Source organism: Solanum tuberosum, unplaced genomic scaffold, assembly GCF_000226075.1.
Source record: "Solanum tuberosum cultivar DM 1-3 516 R44 unplaced genomic scaffold, SolTub_3.0 scf00012, whole genome shotgun sequence".
NCBI classification, from domain to species: Eukaryota; Viridiplantae; Streptophyta; class Magnoliopsida; order Solanales; family Solanaceae; genus Solanum; species Solanum tuberosum.
The window spans coordinates 1560598-1586520 of NW_006238937.1; the positions used below are offsets into that span (position 1 = coordinate 1560598).

The window sequence follows — 25923 nt, forward strand, 5'->3', positions numbered from 1 at the left end:
AAAAGTCAAGATCAAGATAAAGTTCAAAGTTCAAATTCATCAAAGATTCAAGATCAAGCTTTAAAGCCCTTGAATCATATTTGAAAAGGCGAATTCAGAGGAATCATAGAGATTGTAACACTCGCACTTTGAAATAATAAATACGATTGTTGCTATAATTTTCTGTTCTTGATTATTGTTTTCTCGACGCGAATTTTATCGTCTACAATATCTTTTTAGTATCTATTTGTTCCTCAGAATTTATTATTTTTTGTACTATATGTGTTTGCATTTTTATATCATTTTTATCTATTTGGATTCCTAGAAATTCTATTTGGGTTTTCATTATTTCTGCTTTTTTCTTACTTAAGCTTATTCCTGAGTATGTTATAATATGTATAAATTTTTCTAATAATTTTATATGGTCTTCTTGAGTACGTGAATATAATAATATGTCATCTATGTATACTATACAATTTTCTAATTGGTTGAAGTAGTTATCCATGAAATGTTGATATCTTCCTGGTGCATTTTTGTATCCAAATGGTAATACGTTCCATTCATAGAATCCTTGTGGTACTGTAAACGCTGTTAACTTTTTAGATTCTTCTTCTAATTTTAGATGGTAAAATCCTGATTTACAGTCAAATTTGCTGAAATAATTGTATCCTTGTATTTGTCTTATTTTTAAGATTTTATTTGGTATAGGATAATTGTATGTTTTGTTTTTGCATTTAGATTTCTATAGTCAATGACCATACGCCTTTTTCCTCTTTTTTGTTCGCTATGTTTGTTTACTATAAATGCTGGGCTAGTATGTTGGCTATTACTTTCTTGAATATATTTATTTTCTAATAATTCTTTTATGTGCATTTTAAATTCTGTTAGATCATCAAAATTATATTTTAATGGTTTCTGGGTTATTATACTGTTTTCATCAATTAATTCAATTTTTACTTTCGTCTTATGGTTTTCCCATCCTTTTAAGGGATCCTCGCTATATAATGTATCTAATTTTTTTTAAATTTCTTTTAGTTTATCTATTGAAAATATGATTAATTCTATATTATGAGTACTTTCTTTTACATTTTCTAGTTTCTGGGTGATTTTTTCACTTCTTTTAATCCATGGTGTAATTTTGCTATTTTTATTATTTACTCTTTTTGCTCCTACCTTTTGCTTACATGGTGTGGTAAACCACCAGTGTGTTTTTGTTATTATATGGGGATATAGTTTTTCTAGAAATGGCATGCCTAAAAGCATGTCTTTGTTTATAAATTCATAACTGTATATATCTTCTATGGTTAGTATTTTATCCCATATTTGTATTTTTATATTTTTTGCTTTATATGTTATCATACTTCCTTCATTATTAAATCCTGTTACTATTATGGGTGTTTTTTATTTTTCCCACTTTTCTTCTGGTAAGCAGTTATGTTTACACATATTAGCTTCTGCTCCTGTATCTATCATGGGAGTGTAATACCTGTTGTAGTAGTTTTCTACTATTATTTTTGCAAGTATATAGATTTTCATATCGCTCTCTTTATTATGATTCTTTTATTTTTATAAGTTATTGTTAATTGGGTATTTTCTAAATTATATGGTTTTACTTCTTCTAACCATTTTATTCCTAATATTATGTTATCCTCTTGGTATATTTTAAAGTTTATTAATATCATGATGCCTCCTATGATTATTTCTTTTTGAGTTGTTTCTTCTATGTGTAACAATTTAAAGTTTATTAATATTATGATACCTCCTATGATTATTTCTTTTTGAGTTGTTTCTTCTATGTGTAACAATTCTTTTGGTAATTCTGGGCATATTTGTTCTTTAGAGATTATTTCTTCTTTTGATACTAATTCTCTAGGTATATAATTTTCTTCCTGTCCAGTATTTATTATAATGATATGTTTTCTTTGTTCTATTATTCCAGTTATATAGTAGTGGTATGGTTCTATTTCTCTTATCATTTGGTATTCTACTGACTTTCTTGAGAGTTGGGATATGTCATTAATATTTTCTTTTATTCTTTTTGATGTACTTATTCTGTCCCTTACTATTTCTAGATCTTCTTCTATGTCTATTTCTTTGTAACTATAATCATTATTATCTATTACTGTGACTAATTTGTTCTAAAGGGTATTTTCTTATTTTTATTTTTATTTATTCTTATTTTTTTGTCAGTTATCTTATGTTTTGTTGTTAGTACGTATAGATTTTTGCATCTTGTTGTGAATATCTTACTTCCTGGGGCTAACTCTATTCCTGACATTTTCCAATATAATACTAAAGATTTATCTATATTTCTATCATTAATTGCTACTGAATAATTAGCACTTATTATAAATTTAAACTTTTGGTATATTAGATTTCCTTTTATTGCACTTATTATACTTTTTTCTATAGGTTCTACAATCCTATCATCTGCTAAGTAAATTTCTATTGGCGTATCTATTCCCTCTCTAAAACAAGCTTTTATTAATATTTCCGTTCCTCCTAGGTGTACATATTTTATTGGGTCTCTTGCTTTAATTTCTTGTATTTCTTTATTTATTATTCTCTTATTTATTATAGGTATTTTTGCTTTTCCTTTGGTATACTTACAATCGATTATGTGTTCTTTTTGGCTTACAACATAATATTCTTCTTTTTATCTTTTAAATATATTTCTTATCATGGGCACTTTAAATATTTTTTCTACATTGAGATCTAACTCTTTTCCTTTTAATTGTTCAAATATATTAACAACAAATATTACTTTCTGTTCTGTAGATTCTTCTGTGATACGTTCTTCCTGAGTGATTACTTGTACGTTCTTTTCAGTCATCTATATATTCTTCGTTGTCGTCTATTTCATTGTTATGTAACTCGAATTCATATATACTATCATCACTTTCTGGTTCATAGTCTATATATTCTATTTGCATATATTCTTCGTTATTGATTATGATTTCGGATATTTGTTTTTTCTTAGGATTCCTAGGTAATTTACAATCTTTAGCTAAATGGCCTAGTTTTCCACAGTTGTAACACGTACATTATGTTATTTTTTTCTTTGGTCTGAATGGTCTTTTTGCATTAGTATTTTTTATATAATACCTTCTTCTTGGTCTTTTGTACTTATACTGAGATTTATATTTTTTATATTTACCTGGTTTTCTATTATTTTTTTTGTAGTAATTATCATTGCATCCGAATTGGGGTGCGATTTTATCCTTACAACATGCCAAGTTTTTTATTATAGTTTTTTCCATCTTCATTTCTTCTCTATATTTTTCACATATTTCTGAGTACCATTTTTGTAAATATCTTATTCTTGCTCCTAGAGTATCTTGTAATCCTGCTTCTTTCCAATCTTTTATTATTTTTGAACTAAATGGTTCTGGTAATTTTGTAAAGTATAGGTTTCTTATTTCTTTTGATTCTTCCGTACTATACGTTCCTTTGTAATAGTATTCTCTAAATACGCATGTATATTCTTCTATGTAGTACATATTACATATTGCTAGTTTTAACATTAAATTTCGGTTTAACTGTTTTTCTTTATTTTGTTCTTCTGTTTCCGTAGTTGTACTACTGAACTCATTCCTTATAGCTATTTCATATTTGTTTAATATGTCTATTGGAGTTGTTGCAATTTCTCCATCTATTTTCTTATTATTTCTTAATGTTTTTATACTTTCTTCAGCTAAGTTTTGTAACCATAATTTTACCGTTCCTATAAGTGTTCTTTCTATATATCCTGGTACTTCTGTCATTTCGATTTTATTATCTATCAGTTGTTTTTATATGTATCCTACCCATAATTGTATTGTTTTATTTATATCTGTTACACAGTCTAAATCTAAGAAATTATTGTTTCTGGTAGTTGTCGTGGTTGGTGTCCATTTTTTATTTAGTCTCTTATTCCATAAACTATCATATCTGTCAGATTGTTCATAACTAACTGTATAATAGTTACGGCTTACTTCTTTTGGATTTTTAACTTCTGATGTACTTGTACTTGCTTTTGTATCTTTTATATCTCCGGCATTTATTTCTGTAAATTTTGTATCATCTTCTATATTTGCTAATATTTCTGTGTATGTCTCACTTATATCGGAGTCTGGTTCTGAACAATTTTCATCATGTATGTCGTCAATTCTTATGTCTGGGGTTTCTTTTTCTTCAATTTGTAATCTTTCTTTAAATTTTTCTATTTCCATTTTTAATTTTTTTTTCCATTACTCTTTCTTTTTGTTTATTTTCATATAGTTCTTTTAGTGTAAGTAATTCTTTTTCAAGTGCAATTATCTTATCATTTTTTGTTTCATCTATCTGTTGTATTTCTAGTTTTGCTTGTTGTCTTACTATTTCTATTTCTTTTTTTCTGTCTATCTCCTCATTTTCTTAGTTATCCGTACCATTGCTGTTAGACTATCTTCTAATCATACTGTTTATTTTTCCATCATTAGATATAAATTGGGTCTCTTGCTTTAATTTCTTGTATTTCTTTATTTATTATTCTCTTATTTATTATAGGTATTTTTGCTTTTCCTTTGGTATACTTACAATCGATTATGTGTTCTTTTTGGCTTACAACGTAATATTCTTCTTTTTGTCTTTTACATATGGATTTACATTGGCCAAAGGTATTTCTCTCCTAGGTTTGAATTACAATTTAAGGAGCTATTCTATGTTTTGATCTTTAAGATGTGGATTGGTATTGATCACTATATTTCCTATGTTATAGTGATATTTGATATTTATCTATTCCATTGGGATTTAGATTTAGCACCGAGAAAGCTTTGAGGTGAAGGATCAAATATCGTAATCTCTAGTAGCAGCCTATAGTCCACAACTATGTGCCCCCGTAGGATTATTTTAAATGATCCAACTAGTGGATCCACTTTAGCAAAATATGATATGTATGGATTCTACCTTGGCAAGTAGATTCCCCTTTTTTCGACATGAGGGATATACCCGATTCAGCGATATAGCTCTTATTGTCTTATAGTCGGTTAAAACTAATATTCCACAGAAATGACTATGTTTCTTCAAAGATTTTCTTATGCCTCTTATTTGAATGTACTGGTCATATTTCATGATTTACATGTCATTGTTGCTTTAAGCTTTTAAATGTTCAAATAATGGTCATGCCTACATGCTTTAAGTCATACATGCTACCATGTTTATTTTATGCATATTACCCATACTTAGTACATTCCATGTACTAATGTATACTTGTGCCTACACTGTCTCATTCATGTTGTAACACCTCAGATTTGAAAAGATGAAAAATTGTAGCTTTTTCGTGGAATTGGTGCCGATACTAACAGAGCCACCAACGGTTCGTGGACTTTCTTATGGGCCATAGGTTGAGTCGTGGGTGGCAAGTCCAATTCTTCTAAGAATTTCAAAATCTCGGTACTTTCATATGGTTTACCAAAACGGTCTCTCATCCAATGAATGAGTTGTAAATAGGTCTCGTAGGTGAGTCTCACACTTAGAGGGATTTTAAGAAACTTCTGTTGGACTCACGGAGGCCATATACGGAACGTACATGGGTCCTGTCAGTCGAGGGTCCAAGAAACAAGTTTCTGAATCCATCGACGATTGACCAGGACGGTCCGTAGATGGGCTCACAGACCGTAGGTCCCCACCGTCGATGGAGGTCGGCAATTATTTTTAAGTTAGGGTCATTGTGGTCTTTTCCCAAAGTGTTTGGTACCCAAACTTCATCGTTTTAAACCTTATTTCAAGGCCTATGTAAGTGAATTAAGCCTAAACACTACTAATTTCAATAAATTCTCATAAATTCCCTAAACTTGACCAAATTCATCCTCTCCAAAAATCTTCACTCGAGATCAAGGAAGAAGAATAAGCTAAGGTTCTTCAAGTTCAAGTCTCATTTCTTCATCATTTCTTAGGGATTCAATCAAGGTATGTACAAAGTTCATCAATGGGTTCCATCCACCCATTGAGCCCCTAAAAGTTCTTCAATTCTCCAATACAATTTTTCAAGTTTTGATTAGATTTTCACTCAATTCCTCATTGGTTCTATTTGTATGGATTCAATTGCTTTATTATGATCTTATTTTGATGATTTGGATTTAATTACATGCTTTTAAACAAATTCCTTGTGAATCCATGCATTGATCTATGAATTTTACCCTAATTTACATGAATTTATGAAGAATCTTGAATTTATGAATATGTTTTATGAAATTATGCATGTTTTTAAGAAAGCAATATTTATGACTCAAGTAAGCTTATAGATAAATGTATATATATGTTCTATGAAGCTTCACCACATGACATGAATGGCATCTAGATTTTCCATCAATGCTTTTCGTGCTATTTTCCTAAATTAGGTCTTGTGTAGTATGTTATATCAGATATGCCATCAATGATTATATATCACGCTTTCAAAACTATTTCCATTAGTAGTAGGTCATCTCTAGTATGAAGTGAATGGCTATGGGCTTTAAAAGCTATTGTGAAAAGATCATGGATCGTGAAAGGGTTTCTCATGCATGGTCTAAGGATCTATCCAATGATAGGACAAAAGGTGAATACCCATGTCCCATTATGATAAGATGAGTTAAGATTAATGACTATTCCATGAGATTTATGCTTAACAAAGAGAGGATATTGAGATGAAATCTCTCCCGTAGCTTGAGGTCAGTTTTGAGTAGCAATCTCCTTATCCCATACCTATGTACCCTCATAGGATGATTGTCTTAGATAGACATTAGCTAGTGGATCCACGTAAGCTAGACCTTCATGGTACTTACCTTGGCAAATAGGACATCCATTTTCGTTGTGGGGCACACACTGGATTACATGTTATAATTTGCATGGCCTATATGTCGGTTAATGGTAAACTTCCCACAAAATGAACTAAGTTGATTTCAAATGTTTTATGAAGCTTACTTTATGATTTAAAGATGCATTGGCCATGTTCATGATCTATGAATCTTCTTAAATGATTTTACTATGTTTTAACTTGGTCATTCATTCCATGTTTTCGATTATGTCCCTTTATGATCATGTCTCACATTTTATTGCATTCCCTTCATACTTGGTACATTCCATGTACTAATGCATATTGTTTCCTACGTTGTTTTACTAATGTTGGGTCTGACATTCCTACTCCATATCTTTGTGGCTAGTGTTCACTTTAGTAAATTTGAAGATTGATGAGTCCTCATGTTCCGAGGATCAAACCCTTATTACTTATTGTCTTTAGTTTTCCCTATTCTATGTGATGCATGGGTTACGTCCCAATCACACTTGATGTACTAGATGACTTTGAGACTATATTAGACTTCCGCTACATTTTATCAACTCTTATGATATAAACTATCTTTTAAAATCTCTTGATTTTCTATTATCTTGTATGATATATGCTAAGTGTCTTGTGTAGGGCCTCTCGAGGTTCTATACGTCGAGTCATATCCAAGGTGTACTTTGGGTCATGACTAACTTGGTACAGAGCACAAGGTTTAGAAAGGTCCTAGGAAGTCTCATAATCAACGTCGAGTAGAGTCTTGTTCATGAGTGTGAAATGCGCCAAATTTATGAATGAGAGGCTATAAAATAGTTAGGAAACTCCACTTCTTCCATTATTCTAAAGTCATGTCATAGAGTGTAACTCTATAAAGGTTCTACTCTCCTAACCCTATTTATTCTTTACAGAATATGCCTCCACGAAGGAATCCCACGAGAAGGAATATGAATGTTTGTGAAAATGTGAGACAAGAGGTTCCCCAAATGCTGGTCAACCCTTTGGCTGAGCAAGTGAATAATGATGAGTTTCGAGCCGCATTTCATGCATTGGCCCAAGCTGTGACAGCTCAAGAAAATAGAGAGGTTGTGGCTCATGTGAACCCAAGGGTGGGTACAGTGGCAACAAGGGTGGGAGACTTTACTAGAATGAATCCGCTGGAATTTCATGGGTCTAAAGTTGAGTAAGATCCTCAAGAGTTCATTGATGAGGTTTATAAGATAGTGGAAATTGTGGGTGTCACTTCGGTAGGAAAGGTGGAATTGGACGCTTATCAACTCAAGGGTGTTGCTTAAGTTTAGTTCAACCAATGGAAGGAAAAAAGGGTGATAGATGCGGGTCCTATTAATTGGGAGAAATTTAAGGTTGCCTTTCTTGATTGATTCTTTCCCCTTGAGATGAGGGAGGCAAAGGAACTTGATTTCATTAACCTTTGTCAAGGTAATGTGAGTGTGAAGGAGTACGCTTTGAAATTCACGTAATTGTCCGAATACGCTCCAACTATGGTTGCCGATCCAAGGGCAAGGATGAATAAGTTTATGTCGGGTGATTTTGACTTAGTGGTCAAAGAATTCCTAGCTACCATGCTTGTGAAGGAGATGTATGTCTTGTGTTTGATGGTTTATGCACAACAAATAGAAGAGGAGAAACTTAAGGAGAAAACTATGGATTTAAAGAGGGCAAGAACGAATCATGGTGATTTATCACATTCAAGGTCCAATGGAGGTAATCGTTCTCAAGGTAATAGTTCTAGTGAGAAAATGGTACCCAAGTTTGGGAGTGTGGAAAAAGATACATGGTTGAGTGTCTAGCCGGTTCAAAAGCATGCTTTGGGTGTGGAAAGAGTGGTTACAATATGAGAGATTGCCCAATTCTTACTGCTAAGGAATGGATGGTAGGCAATATCAAACCCGACAAGATCACGAAGGTTCCCCGTATACGGTAATTAGTAGGTTATCATCTTTAGCTTTTGGTTATGCTATCAATTTCTTGATACTGAGTGTTTCATTGGCTATGGTAAGACCCCATGTGTGGTAATTGTGTTTGAAGTGGATCTTGAAATCTTCATGGAAATTCCCAAAGTATTTACTTGTATCAATGGTTTCGTGGTTGTTAAGACTTTGGTACTATGTTTGGGTTGAGGGAGAGAGGTTTTCTCCCAAGGGGGAGATAGTATGCCTTATGGTTGGTGTGTGTATGGGACTATTTAAATTGATGGAAAGGTTCCTTTCTTTGGGTGAGTATGTGAAAGGTCGAAGATGGTGTGGTGTCTTAGTATATCTATCTCTTTCCTTTATCTTTGGGTCTAGTTGAGGCACTAGCCACTCATGTTCACTCTTTAGGATATTTGTGTTTTAGTCATTTTCATGTTTCCTCATGCATGCACTGCTCATGAAATACAATTTTGGATTTTTAAATATATGATTCAGCTTTATTGATTGTTTCATGATTATGTACATTGAGTATGATTTATTTTTGCATGTATGTCTTATAAAAGGATGGTTTAAAAGTATGTTTAAGCTTGAAGTTGATATTCTTTCTTGATAATGTGCATTTTGATGAAGTTGCATTAATGTTGGGTTGTTAGTTTCTCTCCTACTCTTTTCGTGCTAGTTTGAGTTGCATTCGAGGACGATGTTCCCAAGGGGGAAATAATGTAACACCTCAAATTTGAAAAGATGGAAAATTGCAGCTTTTTCCTGAAACTGGTGCCAGTACCAACGGAATCACCGATGGTCCGTGGACTTGCTTACGTGTAGTAGGTGGAGCCGTGGGTGGAAAGTCTAATTCTTCTAAAAAAATGTCAAAATCTCAGTACTTCTATACGGTTCACCATGATGATACGTCATCCAATGTACAAGTCGTAAATAGGTCTCGTAGGTGAGTCTCAGACTTTGTGGGATTTTATGAAATTTCAGTTGGACTCACAGAGGCCATGTACAGACCGTAGGTTGACCAACGGTCATACATGCGTCCTATAGGTCAAGGGTCCAAGAAACAAGTTTTCGAACCCATCGACAGATGACTATGATGGTCAATAAGTGGGCCCACATGCCGTAGGTCCCCACCGTCGATGGAGGTTGGCAGTTATTTTTAAGTTATAGTCATTCTGATCTTTTACCAAATTGTTTGGTACCCAAACTAAATCGTTTTAAACCCTATTTAAAGACCTATAAAAGTGAATTAAGCCCAAAAACTACCAATTTCAATTCATTCTCCTAAATTCCCTAAACTTGACCAAATTCATCCTCTCCAAAAATCTTCTCTCTAGATCAAGAAAGAAAAAGAATCTAGGTTTCTTCAAGTTCAAGGCTCATTTCTTCATTATTGCTTAGGGTTTCAATCAAGGTATGTAGGGAGTTCATCAATGGATTCCATCCACCCATTGTGTCCCTAAAGTTTCTGCAATTTTCATATTCAATTTCTCAAGATTTGATTAGATTTTCACTCAATTACTCATGGGTTCTATTTGTATGGATTCAATTGCTTTATTATGATCTCATTTTAATGATTTATATTTAATTACACGCTTTTCAACCAACTCTATATGAACATATGCATTGATCTATGAATTTTGACTATGAACCCTAATTTACATGAATTTATGAAGAAGCTTGAATCTGTGAATATGTTTTATCAAATTATGCATGCTTTTTATGAAAGCAATGTTTATGACTCAAGTAAGCTTATAGATAAAGGTATCTATATGTTCTATGAAGCTTGGCCACATGACATGAATGACATCTAGATTTCCCCTTAATGCTTTTTGGGCTATTTTCCTAAATTAGGTATTGATTAGTATGGTATCCGGATATGCCATCAATGATTGTAGATCACGCTTTCAAAACAATTTTCATTAGTAGTATGGCATCTCTAACATGAAGCGAATGACTATGGGTCATAAAAGCTATTTTTGTAAAGATCATGGATCGTGAAAGGTTTCTCACGCATGGTCTAAGGAGCTATCCAATGATAGGACACGAGGCGAATACCCATGTCCTAGAATGATAAGATGAGTTAAGATTAATGACTATTCTGTGGGATTTATACTTAGCACCAAGAGGATATTGAGGTGAAAGCTATCATGTAGCTTGAGGTCGGGTTTCTAGTAGCAATATCCTTATCCCATACCTATGTACCCCCATAGGATGATAGTCTTAGATAGACATTAGCTAGTGGATCCACGTAAGCTAGAAGTTCATGGTCCTTACCTTGGCAAGTAGGACACCCCTTTTCGGTGTTGGGCAGACACTGGATTTCATGTTATAACTCTCATGGTCTATATGTCGGTTAATGGTGAACTTCCCACAAAATAAATAAGATGATTTCTAATGTTTTATGAAGCTTACTTTATGATTTAAATATGCATTGACCATGTTCATGATCTATAAATCTTCTTAAATGACTTTACTATGTTTTAACTTGGTCATGCATTCCATTTTTTTGGTTATGTCCCTTTATGATCATGTCTCATGTTTTATTGCATTCCCCTTATACTTGGTACTTTCCATGTACTAAAACATACTTTTTCCTACATTGTTTCACTAATGTAGGGTCTGATGTTCTCACTTCGCATCTCTGTGGCTAGTGTTTACTTTAGTAGATTTGAAGATTTGTGAGTCCTCATGTTTCGAGGACCAAACCCTTTATTACTTATTGTCTTTACTTTTCTGTATTCTATGTGATGCATGAGTTACGTCTCAATCGCTCTTGATGTACTAGATAGCTTTGAGACTATGTTAGACTTCCGCTATATTTTTTCAACTCTTATGATATGAATTATCTTTTAATATCTCTTGATTTTTATTATCTTGTATGATGTATGATAAATGGCTTGGGTAGGGCCTCTCGGGGTCCTATACTCCATGTAACATCTAGGTGTACTTTGGGTAATAACAAATACACTCCTACTTCTCTCACTCATGGCTAGTTGGTCATTCTATTGGATTCAAGAGTGAGTGAGTCCATATGTTCCGAGGACCGAGATACTTTTACTTGCTTTATGTATTTCTAGTTTTTGGATGATGTATGTAATGTATTGGTTATGTCCCAACCACTTCTTTGATTTCTAGATGGCTTGTTGAGACTTATGTTAGACTTTTGCTTCGTCAAACTCTTTTATTGTATAAGATTGTTACTTTTGAAATATTTACTTTTATTATTTTCTTGTATGATGTAAGCTAAGTGGTTTGTGTAGGCCCTTTTGTGGTTTTATATGCCATGTTGCACTTAGGATATACTTTGGATCGTGACAAACTTTGTATTTAGAGCACAAGGATTAGAAAGGTCCTAGGATGTCTCAAAAGCCGAGTCAAGTAGATTCTTGTTCATGAGTGTGAAGTGCGCCACATTTACGAATAAGAGGCTATAAGACATTTAAGAAATTCCACTTATTTCATCACTCTAAATTTTTGCAATAGACTGTAACTCTATATGTCTCTCTCTCCTAATCCTTATCCGATGCTTTTCAGGATATGTCCTTTCAAAGTGCATACGTTAGAAGGAGTATGAATAAGAATTTGGAACAAGAAGCTCCTCAAGTTTCGGACGACCCTTTGGCTGAACAAGTGACTAATGTACAAATTTGAGCCCCTTTTCAAGAGTTGGCGCAAGCTATGACGGCTCAAGACAATAGGGATGTTGTGGTCCGCCTTAACCCAAATGTAGGTACAATAACAACAAGAGTAAGGGACTTCAATATGATGAATCCCCCAGAGTTTCATGGTTCCAAGGTTGAGCAACATCCTCAAGAGCTCATTGATGAGGTGTATAAGGTTTTTATGATCATGGGAGTGACGCTGGTGGAAAAGGCGGAATTGGCTGGTTATCAACTTAAGGGTGCTTCTCATTTGGTTCAACCAATGAAAGAAAGAGAGGGTGGTTGATGTGGGTCTTCTTGATTCGGAAAAGTTTAAGGTTGCTTTTCTTGGTAGGTTATTTCTCCATGAGATGAGGGAGGCAAATGTACTTGAATTCAATAACATTCGTCAAGGTAATTGTGGTTAAAGAATGTTGTACCACCATGCTTGTTAAGAAAATTGACATTTCTCATTTAATGCTTTTTGCTCAACAAATTGAAGGGGAGAAGCTTAAGGAATGATCTAGGGAGCCAAAGAGGGAAAAGATTGGGGATGGTGACTTCTCACAGTCAAGGTACGATGGACATGGTCGTTCTAGGTTTCGACAAAGGTTTTCTGGCCAAGGTTCCTCCAACACTCCAGCTCCTAAATTCAACAAAGAAAGAATGTGTAACCCTAAGCCTAAAGGAGGAAATGGTGGTGGAAATGAATTTTCAGTTCCCACATACAAAAAGTATGGCAAGAGTCACTCGGGAAAATGCTTGATGGGTACGGATAATTTTTTTGGTTGTGGTAAAAATGGCCACCGCTTAAGAGATTTTCCATCTAGAGTCGATAAGGGAAAATATGGTTGGCAAGCTCTGCCTAGAGGTTTGGGTTCAAGTGCTCCAAAGAAAAATCGATTCTATGCACTTCAAACTCGACATGATCAAGAGGGTTCTCCCAATGTGGTTACCGGTATGTTGAAAGTTTTTCATCTTTATGTTTATGCTTTGCTTGATCCTAGTGCTACTTTGTTTTTTGGAATTCCATATGTGGCTATGAGATTTGATGTTTCTCCGGATGTGTTGTTAGATCATTTTTCTGTTTCCACTCTTATTGGTGAATCTATTGTGGCTAAGAGAGTCTACAGAAATTGTCCTATATCCTTATCCATGGAGCCACTTATGTTGATCTTTTAGATCTTGATATGTTGGATTTTGATATTATTCTTGGTATGAATTAGATCCATTCTTGTTATGCTTCTATTGATTGTAGATACCAAGTGGTTAAGTTTCAATTTCCAAATGAGCTCATCCTAGAGTTGAAAGGGGCAATTTTTTTCCTAAAGGTCAGTTTGTTTCTTGTCTTAAAACTAGGAAAATGATTTCTAAGGGTTGCATATATCATCTTGTTTGGGTTAGAGATACGGATTTTGAAACATCTACTCTTGAGTTGGTCCTCATTGTAAATGAGTTTTCGGTAGTATTCCTAGATAATCTACTCGATATACCTCCTGAAATGAAAAATAGACTTTGGTATTGACCTTCTCCTAGATACGCAACCTATATCTATCTTTCCTTATCGTATAGCTTCGGCAGAACTTAAGAAATAGAAGGATCAATTGAAAGATTTGTTGGATAAACGTTTCATCCAACTGAGTATCTCTCCATGGGGTGCTCCAATTTTTTTGTTCTTAAGAAGGATGGTTCACTTCACATGTATATTGATTACCGACAATTGAACAAGGTTACCATTAAGAATAAATATCGGCTTCCAAGAATCGATGACTTGTTGATCAACTCCAAGGTGCAAGTTACTTCCCTAATATTGAACTTTGATCGGGTTATCACCAATTGAGGGTGAAATAAAGTGACATTCTGAAGATGACCTTTCGGACTCGGTATGGTCATTTTTTAGGTGAAAAGAAGATAGATGACTGAGAGTCACGAGATTTTGAAAGTGCCGCTTCTAGCCTTTCAGCTTCTTCAAAGAGATGACGGATACAGAGCGGTTACCACTTGTAGGTTCCTTCACCAACTTGGCTAGGCCATAAATTTAACGAGTGCATGAGTAGAGGTGGAGACAGAGTTGCCCACGAATTCTTTGTAATTTATTTGGTTCGACTAATGCTCCTGCCATATTCATGGACTTGATGAGTAGATTGTTTAGACAATATCTTGATATGTTTGTGATTATGTTTGTTGATGACATTTTCATTTACTAAAGGAGTGAGGATGAGCATGCCGATCATTTGAGGATTGTATTACAAGTCCTCAAGGACTAATAAATCTTTGCAAAGTTTGGTAAATGAGAGTTTTGGTTGAGATCTCTAACGTTTCTTGGTCACATTATTTTCGGTAAGGGTATTGAGGTAGATCCTAAGAAGACAGATGCAGTTAAGAGTTGGTCTATACATTTATCTCCTTTGGATATTCAAAGTTTCTTGGGTTTGGCCAGATATTATATAAGGTTTGTGGAAGGGTTTTCTTTGATTTCCTTTTCATTGATTACATTGACCCAAAAGAAGGTTAAGTTCATATGGTCCGAAGCATTGAGAAGAATTTTCAAGAGTTGAAAGATAGGCTTACTTCGACTCTTATTTTGACTTTACCTGAAGGTTCCGATGGATTTGTCGTGTATTTTGATTCTTCAAGAATTCGATTAGGGTGTGTTCTTATGAAAAATGGGAAAGTGATTTTTTATGCTTCAAGACAACTCAAGATTCATGAAATGAACTATCTTACCCATGATTTGGAACTAGCGGCGGTTATTTTTGCTTTAAGATTTGGAGGCATTATTTGTATGGTATCCATGTTGATATCTTTACCGACCACAAAAGTTTGCAATATGTGTTCAAGCAAAAGGATCTAAATCTTCACCAAACGAGGTGGCTTGAGTTTCTAAAGGATTACGACATGAGTGTCCTCTATCACCCTACTAAGGAGAATATAGTAGCGATGCCCTTAGTAGGCTATCAATGGGTAGTGTTGCACGTGTTGAGGAACATAAGAATAAGTTGGTTCGTGATATACATAGATTCACCCGATTGGGTGTTCAATTGGTTGATTCTAATTAAGGTGGTGTAGTTGTTCAAAATGGTTCAAAATCATCTTTCATGTCGGAGGTGAAAGCCAATCAAGGTCTTGATCTGATTTTGGTTAAGTTGAAGGAAGCAGTGCTTCAGAATTCCGTTGAGGCTGTCTCCCAAGGGGGACATGGTTTGCTTCGATATCAAGGTCATTTATGTGTTCCTAATGTTAGTGACTAAAGAGAGCAAATATTGTCTGAAGCCCATAGTTCTCGATATTCTATTCACCTAGGAGTCACCAATATGACATGAAAGAGGTCTATTGGGGGAATGAGATAAATAAGGATATTATGGAATTTGTGGCTAAGTGTCCTAACTTTCATCAAGTGAAAGTTGAGCACCAAAAGCCGGGAGGTTTGTCCCAAGATATTAGCATTCGTACCTGGAAGTGGAAAGATTTGAATATGGACTTTATTGTTGGTTTACCCAGCAGTCGGGAGAAACGTGACTCAACTTGGGTTATTATGGATTATATGACAAAATCAGCTCAGTTCACACCCGTCAAGGTTTCTTATATGAAGGAAGACTATGATAAGTTTTATTTAAGCAAAATTGTTAGGTTGCATTAGGTTCCCTTATCAATTATGTACGATCGTGGTACCCAATTTACTTCTCAATTTTGTAATTCTTTCCAAAAAGGCCTTGGCACTCGTGTCAAGCTTAGTACAACCTTTCATCCTCAAAAAGATGGGCAAGCGGAGCGTACTATAAAAACTTTAGAGGATATGTTCAGAGATTTTGTCATTGACTTCAAGGGTAATTAGGATGATCATTTGCCTTTGATTGAGTTTGCTTATAATACTAGCTATCATTCAAGCATTGATATAGCTCCATTTGAGGCTCTTTATGGTAGGAGATGTAGATCTCCTATAGGGTGGTTTGAAGTCAGTGAGATTGCTTTGATAGGTCTCGAGTTGGTACGTGAATCTATGAATACATTTTGACTTGTTAAAAAAGGTTGAAAACATCTCCAAGTCAAAAAAGTCCTATGCCGATGTTAGTAGAAAAGATCTCGAGTTTGATGTTGATGATTGGGTTTACTTAAAAATTTCACCTATGAAGGGTGTAATGAGATTTGGTAAGAAGGGAATCTTAGTCCTCGTTATGTTTGTCCTTATCAAGTTTTGAGGTGTATTAGTAAAGTTTCTCATGAACTCAATTTGCCTAATGATTTGACATCAGTGCACCCAGTTTTCCATGTCTCTTTGTTGAAGAAATATGTTGTTGATCTGCCATCTATAGTACCATTGAAGAGTATTGGTATAAAGGAGAGCCTTTCATATGATGAAATTCCAGTTGAGAATTTGGACCGACAAGTTAGAAAGTTGAGGAATAAAGAAGTTGCATCCGCGAAAGTGTTGTGGAGGAATCAAATGGTTGGGTGCTACTTCAGAGGCCGAGGCCGATATGATTTCCCGATATCCTCATCTCCTTCCCTTTGATCCTACTCTAGCTTGTGGTATTTAGCTCCTCATGGTTCATTCTTTAAGATTCATATGTCTTAATCTTTCTCATGTTTCCTCATGCATGCATGCTCATGAAAAATTGAATTTGTGAAAGATATGATTAAGCTTGATTGATTGCTTCTTAATTGTGTGCATTTGAGTATGGTTTGCATGTATGTTTTGTGAAATGATGTTTGAGTATATGATAGCTTGGATTTGATTTCCTCTTTGACTATGTGCATTTATGTGATTGCATTCATGTTGGGTTGTTAGATCTCTTTCCCTACCCTCTTTATTGTCACACCCTGAGGCTAGCCACTAAACGTAACACGGGACCTAGGGTCACAAGTAACCCCAAGCTAACCTTGAATCTGACATATCATAAGCATACTGAAATAACTCTAACCAAGTGGAAGCATAACTGAATAATGAATATAATCTAAAGGAATTCAACTGAGAGTATCTGAAAGAAATAACTAAGTTCAAAGTAGAACAACCCGAATCAATAGAGTTGGACTCTATGTTTGAAAGCCTCTAATACTGATGAGCTGCTAGGACAAGTCCCCAACTAACTCTAAAATGCTGAAACTAACAACGAACTAACTAAATCAAAAAGCATAAAGAAACATCCTCGGATGATGAGGAATCACCCCTGACTGTCATTGATATGGTGCCGGTATGAACTAATCATGTGACTGCACGTGAGAATTTGAGCCTGCATCATAATAGGATGCAACATAGAGTATGCGTCAGTACTTTGAATATATTGAAAATGAGGCATATGCAAAGCTGACTGAATATATATACATGCTAAAATTACTGGTCAAGCATGTAAATTGAACTGAACTAAAGTACATAGGCCCAAAATATAATAATGCATAAAAAAGCTAGAATGCAAGAGTAAACAGGAAGCATGCTGAAAACTGAAAATAAATACAACTACGGGCCTGAAGTACCTTACTGAAGCTAATACTCTGGGAGAGTCTGTTAACCGACATAAACCACGTGAGTTAAGCATGGAGTCTTATGTATACGCCCCATCTACAGGACCTAATATACCTTGCCGGGGTATAAAGGCATGACTGTGGCATGATCACTAAAACTGATGCCTAACATAGAGGACTTATAAACCTATGATTGCACATAGTTCTGGGACTTGAGGGTATGCTGAACCCTAGTCCAGCTCGGTTATAAACACTACGTCCAAACTGAACACTAGTAGCTCATTTAAAACAGTGGTATTGAATTCATAATATAGAACTAAAATGGTCTGAAAACAATTTCTAGGAAAAAGTCTAGACAAAAAACTAACGAAATTTTGTTTAAAACTAAATGTTGACACCCTGTGCTAAATTTTGGAGAGGAGCTAATTCATGTGAAAATACTACAATTACTAGCTAAGTTCTTTTCCTTTCAAATCTCTATAATAATTCCTGCAAACTCATTTAAATAAGTATAGAATTGAGTAGTAATCACAAGAATCAATTTTGTAGAGAATCTGCATAGTTGGGCAAGAACCCTAGTTTCATAAAACCATAATAATCGAAAAAAGAGTCCAAAGTTTTGGGCATAAGGGGAATGAAACCCTTACTGAATACCCACATTCCCGGTGGATGAAAATCCATGCAAGAAATTTGAAGTTGACGCTTGGAAGAGAGAACCCTACGCTTGGAAATTTGAGAAGATGTTCTTTTTCTATTTGGAGCTGACTTAAGAGGAAACTGATTTGTTGTAGGTAGTTTTTACTAATTAATTAGTCTTAGAAAAAGTGAAGCGAAATAGTTTAGGCTTAAAACAACGTAGTTTAAATACCAAATGCATATGGGAAAAGACCAGCGCGACCCTAAAAACTGATGAGGTGATTGAGAAGAGGGGCTTTACGGGCCATTTAAAGCATCACGACCCGTCTAGTGGGTCATGATGTTACCCTGCCAAACAAGGCTTCACTAAAATAGGCACAACTTTTTACTCCAGGCTTAGAATGAGGCAAACTCGGTGGCATTGGAAAGGGGACTCAAAGACCTTTGATTTGATAGGTGATGGGCCACCTAATCCATTTTGCACTGAGAGATATGATCGTTTGAAGTTGAACTTAACTTGAAAACTCACGACATCATCTACACGGAGGGATGAACGGTCTGTTCAAGACCCCATGGGTCGTATAGGGGACCGTCTAGGAGACCTCTTGCCTGGAAGCTCTAGAAGACTAGGGCCTCCCCTAAACGGGTTGTCTACCTCTTCATGGACTGTCTTGAGGTTTTTCCATGTGTACTTTTCCCGTGCAACCCTGCATGGTGGTTCACAATGCCCTTAACGGGTCATAGACCCCTAAATATCCCGCCTAGGGTGTCGTGAAGGGTCCATGGTCCATTTTGGGCTCATGGACTTGCCTATTTGTACTTTTTATCCCTTTCTCAAAGTTTGGGGTGTTACAATATCTCCCTCTTGGGATCATTCTTCCTTGAATGAAGACTAAACAAGTTGAGTTTTAAGGGAAAAAGCTACAATTCCTACCAACAGAGTACTAGAAACTGATGTTTAACTGAGTTGAGTCTTATGGACATGAAAACATTTTTAATTCTGGAATAACTAAGGAAACATGATACTGAGACTGAATTACACATGAGTAAACTGAGAGACTAGAGAGGAACTATTACCTCAAGTTGAAACTTGGTCGGAGGAGAAGAGGTGAGGGTACTTGGCCATCATGGGTCCTTTGGCTTCCCAATATGGACCGACTTCCTCCACACAACTTTTACAAAAGCAACTACTTTATTTCTCAACCTACAAACCTGATGGTCAAGAATATCAATTGGAACCTTATCATAGGTGAGGCTATCCTTCACAACCACACTCACAAAGGTACTATCGATGCCAGATCACCCACACACTTCTTCAACAAGGAAATGTGAAAGGCTGGATGAACCATTGCTAGTTCAGCTGGCAACTCTAACTCATAAGCCATATTACCAACTCTCTTCAGGATTCTGTAAGGACCTACATACCTGAGATTGAGCTTCCCTTTCTTGCCAAACCTCATCACCCCCTTCATGGGTGACACTTTCAGGAAAACTCAATCATCAATTTTAAACTCTAAGTCCTTTCTCCTTACATCTACATAGGACTTATGACGACTCTGCGCTGTCTTTAGTCTCTCTATGATGAGCTGAACTTTCTTCATTACCTCATGAACTGAATTTGGCCCAATCAAGTTTGTTTCACCTACTTCGAACCAACAAACCGCAGACCTACATATACACCCATATAGTGCCTCATAAGGGGCCATCTGAATATTGGAATAAAAGTTGTTATTATAGGCAAACTCTATGAGAGGTAGGTTATAATCCCAACTACCCTTGAAATCAATCACGCAATATCTCAACTTGTCCTCTAAGGTATGAATGGCACGCTCTGTCACCATTCGTCTGCGAATGAGATGATGTACTAAAATTTACTTGAGTAACAAGACCTTTTTGAAATGATTTCTACAAAGGAGAGGTAAACAGAGGACCCCTATCTGAGATGACAGACAAGGGAACCCCATGCAACCTAACTATCCTTTGATATAAAGTATGGCATAGTCCTCCATTGAATCTGTAGTCTTGAAAGCCAAGAAGTGAGTTGACTTAGTGACTTTGTCCACTATCACTCAAATGGACTCATGTTGTTTGCGAGTACGAGGTAAACTCGTGATGAAATCCATGCTTATCACTTCTCACTTCCACGTAGGAATGCTAATCTCCTGAGTCACACCTCCAGGTTTCTGATGTTCTACTTTAACCTGTTGACAACTAGGACACTTAGCCATAAAATCTGCGATGTCCCTCTTCATGTCGTTCGACCAATAAACTTCCCATAGATCAAGGTACATATTAGTGGCACCTGTATGAATAGAATATCTAGAATTATGGACTTCTTTAAGGACCTTCTAACTTAACTCACCCATAATTGGAACATATAAGCAACTCTGGTAATGAAGCACACCATCTCCCCCTTTGGAGAACACCTCAACTCTCTGCTGATGAACTTCACCTTTTAACTGAAGCAGTATGGGATCACTTTCTTGTTTCTCTCTGCCCTGCGCTACCAATGAAGATTTTGACCTATTCTAAACTATCACACCCCCATTTGACGTGTCCATAATGCAAACTCCTAAGTAAGCAAGCTGGTGAATATCTATGTTTAATTCATTCTTCTCTTCCTCAACATGTGCCACACTACCCATGGATAGTCTACTGAGGGCGTCAGCCACTAAATTGGCCTTACCTAAATGGTAGAGCACATTCATGTCATAGTCTTTGAAGAATTCAAGCCATCTTCTCTAACGAAGATTCAACTCTTTCTGGGTGAACACATACTGGAGGCTCTTATGATCTGTGAACACATCAACATGAACAACATGCAAGTACTGTCTCTAAATATTTAGGGAAAACATGAAGGCTGTAAGCTCGAGGTCATGAGTCGGGTAGTTCTTCTTAAGTAACTTAAGTTGTGTGGAAGTATAAGCTATGACCTTACCTTATTACATTAACACACAACCTAGGCCGACCCTGGAGGTATCACAATAAATCACATAACCGTCTAAACCCTCTGGTGGAGTCAAGATAGGAGCGTAGTCAATTTGGTCTTCAGTTCTAATAATCTTTTCTCACACTCATCTAACCACTCAAACTTGACCTTTTTCTAAGTCAACTTTATCAATGAGGAAGTTATGGATGAAAACGAGTTCATGCTATGTGAGTGAGGCATCGAGTTGAATATGAGGGCTTTCAGACAGCTTTAGAAGAATGCTTGATAGATGCAAAAAAGGTGAGGATCCACTCGAATGAAATTTCTAAGGTGAGGATCCAAGACTGATGGGTACAAAATTTGGTGGTACTTTTTATTGATCATAAATCACTTGTTATCGTACTATACTCCTTTTGCAAGATCAACTCTTAGATGCGAAAAATAAAATGATGAATGAGGAAATGAAATATTGGATTGAATCACCGAAGCTGGGAATCCTTCAATGAACCTCCTGTAGTAACCATCCAAACTTAAGAAACTTCTAATATCATTCAAAGAGGTGGGTCTGGGCTAGTGCTTTACTGCCTCTATTTTCTGAGAATCTAGTCGAATCCCTTTGGTGGATACCATATGACCAAGGAAAATGACCGACTGTAATCATAACTCACATTTGCTGAACTTAGCGAATAAGTGTCGGTCTTTGAGGGTTCGCAGAACAACTCTCAGATTAGTCGCATGATCGTTCTCATTCCAAGAATAAATGAGGATATCATCAATAAAGACGATGACGAACAAGTCCAAATACTATTTGAACACCCTGTTCATTAAGTTCATGTAAGTTACATGAGCATTTGTTAGTCTAAAAGACATAACTACAAATTCATAGTGACCATACCGAGTCCTGAAGTCTGTCTTCGGGATGACACTATCTCTGACTCTGAGTTGATTATACCTAGATCTGAGGTCTATCATAAAAAAGCAACTAGCACCCTGAAGTTGGGTGAACAAGTTATCAATCCTGGGGATGGGATATTTTTTCATGATTGTGACTTTGTTCAACTGATGAAACTGAATGCACATCCTGAGAAAACCATCTTTATTACGCACAAACAACACTGAAGCACCCCATGGAAAGATGTTGTGTCTGATGAAGCCTTTATCTAAAAGGTCTTTTAACTATTCTTTCAATTCCTTAAGCTCAAATAGAGTAATCTTGTAAGGAGGAATCGAAATTGCTTGGGTATCTTGAAGGAGATCTATTCCGAAGTTGATTTTCCTTCCGGGAGGAACTTCGGGAAAATATTCTGGGAACACTTCTGGAAACTTATCTACCACTGGTACTGACTCAAGAGTTGGGGTCTCGGAGTTTGAATCCTCAACTTGAACAAGATGATAGACATACCCTTTGGAAATCATTTTCCTAGCCTTAAGGTAAAAGATAAATCGACCTACAAGAACTGAGTTTCTACCCTTCCATTCTAAAATTTGGCTCGTTCGGAAACTGAAACCGAATGATCCTAGTTCTACAATCGATTGAGGCATAACATGAATGAAACCAATACATGCTTAGAATGATATCAAAATTTATCATTTCTAACTCTACAATGTTTGCTAAGGTGACTTTCTAGGAAACTGTGATTGGGAAATTTCTTATACCCGTCTAGATATAACTAGGTCACCAACTGGAGTAGAAACTGAGAAGGGTTCAAAGAAAGTTTCTGGACTGACACCACAGTTTACTACTATATAAGAAGTTACAAAAGAAAGTGTAGCCCCTAGATCTAACAATGCATAAACACATAAATGGAAGACTTGTAACATATGAATGACCACATCAGGAGAATCCTTCTGGTCCTGTCGAGCAAGAAGAGCATACAACATGTTCTAGCATTGACCACCACCTGTACTAGACAAGGCACCATTTTGAATGGGGCGATGTCATGACCCAAAGTACACCCTAGATGTGACATGGCATATATAGGACCCCAAGAGGCCCTACATAAGCCACTTAGCATATATCATACAAAATAATAGAATTCAAAGAAATTTTATATGACAGCTTCGAATCGTAAGAGTTGATAAAACGTAGCGGAAGTCTACCCTAGTCTCAAATCCATCTAGTACATCAAGAGTGATTTGGACGTAACCAGTGCATCACATACAATATGGAAAAGTAAAGACAATAAGCAATAAAGGGTTCGGTCCTCAGAACATAAGGACTCACCAATCTTTAAATCTACTAATGTGATCACTAACCACAGAGATGCGGAATGGGAACGTTGGACCCAACATTAATGAAACAATGTAGGCAAGAGTATGTGTTAGTACATGGAATGTACCAAGTATGATAGAAATGCATAAGAGTATGAAAGCATGCTATAAACGACTTTACAAGACATGCAATAACCGAGTTACACCATAAGATAAGAGAGTTAGAGAACATAAATCATAAGTCATTCTCAATGTGAGTTACAAATCTTTGAAACTCTTGTTAGATACTTCTAAAAGTGACCCTAGTTCATTATTATGGGAGATCTAACTTTAACCGACATAGAGACCACGTGAACTATATCATGGAATCCAGTGTCTACCCCACACCGAAAAGAGGTGTTCTTACTTGCCAAGGTAAGAACCATGAGCTTCTAGCTTACGTGGATCCACTAGCTAATGTCTATCTAGACAAACCTATGGTGGCACATAGTTTACGGGACGTGGGTAATCATCACTTTTCCCATCAGTGCTAAGCATACATCCTACGGAATAGTCATTAGTCTTAACTTATATTAACATTCCTGAGACATGGGTATTCACCGTTTGTCTTATCATTTGAGGACATGGATAATCGCCACTTACCTTATCATTAGAATAGCTCCTTAACTTGATTCATCTTAGGTGAGAAAACCATTCAACCTTATAAATACTTTATGTGAGAAATCCTTTCACAATCATGCTTTCATGTATATGTGAGAAATCTTTTTACAACAACAACATTGAGGCTTCACTCTCAAAGCAAATCTTAAATCATTTTCATCAATTTCATAAAGAACACACATATCTTCATAAATTTATCTTTCATAGTTCAAAATCTTCTTCATATGATCATAGTCTTGAAATCATGGATTTCACATGGGTTCATGGGAATTCAACTTAGAAACATGTAATGACTTCAATTTATGCATAAAAATACATAAAACAATCAACTAGATCAGAATTGAAAAGAACCCACGAGATTTAGCAAAAACCCTAACTTCCCTTGGAGATTCTACCTTGAAAAATTGGAGAATTTAGGAAACCTAGGAGGAAAGGATTCCATAGGTGAATACTATCATATCTTGTTGGCAAAAGATTGCACTCAATGGTAAATTTGGAGACTTGTCCTTGAAACCCTAGCCTTCTTCTTCAAGCTTTTAGAGAGAAATATTGGAGAAGAAATTTGATCAACTTTGAGAATTTAGGAGAACGAGTTCAATGGGGAGATATTGGGGGGTAAAAACTTTTATATAGGGTCTATAATAAAAGGTAAAACAGCATAGTATTGGGTTAGAATAATTAGGAAAAGACCCAAAAACCTTTCTAAAGATTAACTGTCGACCTCAATCGATGGTGGAGAACCTACGGTTCGTGGGTCCACCTATGGACTGTCCTGGTCGACCGTTGATGGGTTATTTTCTTGGACCCTTGAATGACAGGACCCATGTATGTTTCGTTGGTCAACCTACGGTCCGTACATGGCCTCTGTGGATCCAAGCGAAAGTTCTTAAAATATTACTAAGTCTAAGACTCACCTACGAGACCTATTTACGACTTGTGCATTGGATGACGCACAGTCCTGACGAACTGTATAAAAGTACTGGGACTTGACATTTTTAGGAAATTTTGGGCTTGCCACCCATGGTCCCACCTATGGACCGTAAGCCAGTCCACGGGCCATCTTTTGTTCCGTTGGTACTGGCACCAGTTTTAGATAAAGCGGCAATTTTTTCATCCTTTCAAATCCAATATGTTACAATATCTCCCCCTTGGGAACATTTGTCCTCGAATGGGATTCAAGACATCATACGGTGGGTAGAAACTTAAACTAATAGCCCAACATGAATGCAATCACATATATGCATATATCCGAGGAGGAAAAATCAACTCCAAGTGTAAGCGTGTTCAAAACATCATTTCACATGGTCTATATGCAACTGATATTCAAATGCACATAAACATAGAGAAATCTATCAAATAAACTCATTTTCTAAAAAATCAAGCTTTTTATGAACATGCATAAATGAGGAATCATGGAAATATCTAAGACACATGAAACCAAAAGAGAAAACCATGAGGTACTGAATACCTCAACCTAGAACAGGGATAGAGGGAAAGAGATGAGGATAATGGGACATCATATCGGCCTCGGCCTCCCATGTAGCACCCTCAACTAACTTATTCCTCCAAAGAACCTTTACGGAAGCAACTTTCTTGTTTCTCAACTTCTTTACTTGCCGGTCTAAAATCTCAATCAGAACTTCTTCATAAGAAAGATCCTCCTTAACTCCCAAACCTTCTAAGGGAACTATGGAT

At 35.9% G+C, this 25923-nt stretch overlaps 1 protein-coding gene across 1 annotated transcript in view; it reads right to left on the bottom strand.

Annotated features, from left to right (window-relative positions):
- Positions 1-20563: 20563 nt before the first annotated feature.
- LOC107062599 (uncharacterized) overlaps positions 20564-25923 on the bottom strand; it is a 6948-nt gene continuing 1588 nt past the window's right edge. The window contains exons 2-3 of the mRNA XM_015313417.1: positions 20791-20926; positions 20564-20730 (exon numbers count right to left, since the gene is read on the bottom strand). Of these exons, the coding sequence (XP_015168903.1) occupies positions 20564-20730; positions 20791-20926 (303 nt within the window). The remainder of the gene's footprint in view (positions 20731-20790; positions 20927-25923) is intronic.